General features: G+C 37.8%; 1 protein-coding gene across 1 annotated transcript in view; it reads left to right on the top strand.

The window, feature by feature from the left end:
- Positions 1–3,887, top strand: part of LOC105996831 (cytosolic carboxypeptidase 1-like) — a 38,711-nt gene extending 34,824 nt beyond the window's left edge. Inside the window, exon 5 of the mRNA XM_013031060.1 lies at positions 3,749–3,887. Within this exon, the coding sequence (XP_012886514.1) occupies positions 3,749–3,887 (139 nt within the window). The remainder of the gene's footprint in view (positions 1–3,748) is intronic.
- The last annotated feature ends 864 nt before the right edge of the window (positions 3,888–4,751 follow it).

A 4,751-nucleotide genomic window follows, 5' to 3' on the forward strand; every position in this document is an offset into this window, starting at 1 on the left:
GAACCCAGGGCCTCATGCATGCAAGGCAAGCGCTCTACCACTGAGCCAACTTCCCAGCCCCTTTTTGGTGATTTTATGATGATGGTTTATTAGTTTTCAATGAAAACCTAAATGCTGTTCGTTAAAGAGTATAGTATTTTATAAAGAAGCAAGGCCTTGCTGCTGGTTTTGATTCTTAAAATATAAGCTTCTTAGGGCTGGGAAGGTGGCTCAGTGGTAGAGTGCTTGCCTTGCATGCATGAAGCCCTGAGTTCGATTCCTTAGCACCACATAAGCAGAAAAACCCGGAAGTGGCACTGTGGCTCAAACCGAGTGCTAGCCTTGAGCTGAAGAACTCAAGGACAGCGCCCAGGCCCAAAGTTCATGCCCCATGAACCTGGGGGGGGGGGAAAGCAACAAATTTATCTTATTTTTATCTGTAGACATAGTGTGATTTACACTTTTACTTGACTGTTTAGTGCTTATAGTTGGCTCTTAGATTCACAGGTATTGAAATTTCACTTCACATAGCATCAGGACCTTACTTTATTGGAAAGATGTGTGGGAGTAGGCCTGGACTTTGGAATGTACTGAATTTCCCCCATCTCCCCCTGCCAGACTGTTGCATCTAGAGGCAGCTGGCCTTCTGGTTTACTTAAATGGTGAACAACAGGCACAGGTGAAGCTCTTACTGTGAGGAAACACTCTGCGCAGATGTCCTCTTTTAGGATACAGATTATGCTCTAAATTAGAAGCTTCCTCATAGTTGTATGTCTCTTGTAAAAGAGCATATGGCTGGGCTGGGAAGGTGGCTCAGTGGTTGACCACTTGCCTTGCATGTATGAGGCCCTGGGTTCAATTCCTCAGTACCACATAAGCAGAAAAAAAAAAGCCGGAAGTGGCGCTGTGGCTAAGTGGTAGAGTGCTAGCCTTGAGCTGAGGAGCTGAGGGCTAGCGCCCAGGACCAGAGTTCAGGCACCACGACTGGACCCAAAAAAAAAGCATATGGCTTTGGGAATGAGAAGGAACCTTTGTGGTCTGCAATATCAGAAATTTTAGTTCTGCCAGGTGTTGGTGGCTTACGCCTCATAATCCTAGGTACTCAAAAAATTGCGATCTGAGGATCCTGGGCCAAAATCAGCCCATATAGGAAAGTCCTAAAGACTCTTATCTCTAATTAAGCATCCCAAGCCTGAAGTGGAACTATGGCTCAAAGTGGTAGAGCGTGTTAGCCTGAGCAAAAAGCTCTGGGACAGTGCCTAGGCCCTGAGTTCAAGCCACAGGATGGGGGTGGGTAGGGCGAGTGGGGGAAAGAAAAAAAGAAATCCTAGTCCCCAAAGTGTTTTTTTTGGGGGGACAGGTCCAGATATACTTAATATATAGTCTGCAGTTGTCAACTGGATACTTTAGACTATTTGGAATTAAGACAGACTGGGTATTACTGTGACTATTCTTCATCCATTCTTCTCCTCTCTGCTACTATTTATAATGAATTCTCTCACTGGTCTTTGAAATATTGACTTTGGAATTACAGTGTAAATCAAATCTACAAATTAAGAGTCCAACATTTTTTATATGTCTTTGTCCTGAAGTAACTGACATTTTCATTGCCAGTGTATATAATATTATATGACACCAAGTTTGTGTTTATAGTTAAGCCCAAATCTTTTAAATTTACTCATATTTTTAAATTTTTATTTTTGTGCCAATTTTGGGGCTTGAACTCAGGGCATGGGTGCTGTCCTGGATCTTTCGTGCTCATGGCTAGCATACCACACTGAAGCCACAGCTCTACTTCCAGTCTCTGGTGGTTAATTGGAAATGAGTCCTATAGACATTACTCCTCAGGTTGATTCTGAACTTCAATCTTCAAATTTCAGCCTTGTAAGTAGCTAGAATTATAGGTATGAGCCACTGGCACCTGGCTAAGATTTATGTTTGATGTTATGGGGTCAATGTAATGAAGAAAGACAAGGTTGATGAGAGTTTGTATATGTATTGTAAACACTACTATATAAGTTAAAGTGCAAGGGAGATGAAACACAAACACTGAAATACCCAGTAATTTAAAACTGTTAACTGCTCTTGGAAAATGTACCATGAGGAAATAGGACTGGACTCTAAGCACCTTTGAGGGTGGAGTGATTGTGCCTCTCCAAAAGTATCAGAGATCCTTTTCCTATAGACCTTGAGAGAATTATTTTGCTTTCTTATTTTCTTATTGTCTAGGATATTGAGAGGCTAATACATAAGAGTGATATTTATAGATCAAGTGGTATATAACTTGGATAACCCAAATTAAGTGCTTATAAATCCCTTTTACTGGTTTTATGTTTATTGTAAAATTTAGTGTAATTTCTTTTTTTTTTTTTTTTTTTGGGTCTGGTCGTGGGGCCTGAACTCTGGGCTTGGGCGCTGTCCCTCAGCTCTTCAGCTCAAGGCTAGCACTCTACCACTTGAGCCACAGCGCCACTTCCGGCTTTTTTCTTTTTGCTTATGTGGTGCTGAGGAATCGAACCCAGGGCCTCAGGCATGCAAGGCAAGCACTCTACCACTGAGCCAACTTCCCAAAGCTAGGGTAATTTCTACGAGATAAAAAATTACAGTTCTACCTACTTTATCTGCTTTGTTTTCATCTTTTGACAGTGATAATACTTAGGTAAATCATGTTCAGTTGCTTAAATTGTGTATGTCATAGCCTTTATTTGTTTTCAGGTGGGTTTTTAAAAGTAAACACTATTTTTGGAAAAAAAAATTAAATTACTTCCATTTTAAAAAGTGGATTATTTCACATAGAACACTGGCTTGTGCTGATCTTTCATTTTGTTAGGATGAGAAATCGCCAACTCCTTTAAAAGGAGCAGGGGATTTGTTGTTTTCCACATTTCCCAATACTCTTTGACATTTAACTGCTAATACTATCAGGCACTTAGTAGGTACTAAGTAGTCACTAAAATCAATAACTGTAACTTTTTGGTACTAATTAAATAAGATTGCAGATAATGTAGATCTCTCAACTGAAAGTAATGTTTTCATCTGTGAAAGTGCATGGTATATTAGAATGATTGTTACTCTTTTTTCTTTTTTTCCTTTTAACTTTTTTTTTTCCTATAGGATAATAAGCATTTTAGAAATGGCAGTTATTCAGTGAGGTAAATTTTCATTACATCAGTATATAAGAACAAGTCTGGGGCTGGTAAGGTGGTTCAGTGGTAGAGTGCTTGCCTTGCATGCATGAGGGCCTGGGTTCGATTCCTCAGTACCATATAAGCAGAAAAAGCCAGATGTGGTGCCATCGCTCAAGTGGTAGAGTGCTAGCCTTGAGCTGAAGAGCTGAGGGACAGCGCCCAGGCCCAGGCCCAGAGTTCCCAGGCCCCACAACTGACCAAAAAAAAAAAAAAGAACAAGTTTGTAGTTGCAATTATAGTTTTTTTTTTGTTGTTGTTATTGTTTTTGGTCTATGAATGTTAACCAAAGTTCTTTGCTGCATTTTAAAAGTAATGAGGTCATAGAGTTGTAATAATAACACTTTTAATCAGCAATGTCATTTTTGCTTATCTATTAAAAATACATTATATAATGACTTTAAAATATTTATTTAGTTACATCATTTCAGAAGAAGGAGTTATTTTGATAGTTTACTCCCAATTGAATTGGAATTTGGGCAAAGTAACTCAAATTAGAAAGTAAGTCACTTCAATGTTCTCATTTTACTTGTGCCTAAGTATATCCCTAATTTTCATCAGATGTCTTTATTTTCTATTTTCAGAAATGAATATGATCTTATTCTGAACTCGGATATAAACAACAATTATTATCATCAGTGGTTTTACTTTGAAGTCAGTGGAATACGTCCAGGTGTTGCATATAGATTTAACATCATTAACTGTGAAAAGTCCAACAGTTGAGTTTAATTATGGTAAGACAATTTTCTTTCCTATGTTTGAAGGCATATAGAACATAAGTTGAACAAAAGAATCATTAACAAAAATATGTTTCAATCTCCTGCTTTATATAGTTATCAGAAATCATATGTTTATTGTGCAGAATTTGAAACAGGTTAGAGTTTGTTTTGTTAGTGATGTATTACTCCTGTATCAGCATGCCCTTTACCATTTAACATTATGGTTGATTTTGTCCAAATTGAATAGACCTACAAATTTATTATTATGAATGTGCCCATGGCTCAAATTGTATCTTTTTAACTTTAGACTCTTAATATTATATGTTATATTAACTGATTTTAGAATATTGAACCAGTATGTTGTATCTGTGGTGTAAACTCCAGGGTTATTGTGTATAATTGCTAATATTTTGTTAAGAAGTTTTACATTTGAGGTTGACTGTGTAGCTCAGTGGTAAGAGTAGCATGCACTAAATCCTGCTTCAATTACCATCATAGAAAATAATCACTATGCTCAGAAAGGATATTGATAGCCTTTTAAGATAAAAATGCAATTTCTATATTAATTTTAGGGTTATTCATTCTTTTCATCTTGAGTCATGGTAGAGTTGGCAGGATCTATACTGGTTTGTTGGTTTCACTACTGCTCATGATAATTTGTTTCTTCTCAAATACTTTCTTGGTTTCATTAGTAACTTATCAATTTTATCAATATATATATATTTTTGGGTCCGGTCGTGGGACCTGAACTCTGGGCCTGGGCGCTGTCCCTCAGTTCTTCAGCTCAAGGCTAGCACTTTACCACTTGAGCTACAGCACCACTTCTGTTTTTTTTTTTTCTTTTGGCTTATGTGGTGCTGAGGAATTG

The sequence above is a fragment of the Dipodomys ordii genome, unplaced genomic scaffold, assembly GCF_000151885.1.
Source record: "Dipodomys ordii isolate 6190 unplaced genomic scaffold, Dord_2.0 Scaffold137, whole genome shotgun sequence".
In the NCBI taxonomy this organism is placed as follows: Eukaryota; Metazoa; Chordata; class Mammalia; order Rodentia; family Heteromyidae; genus Dipodomys; species Dipodomys ordii.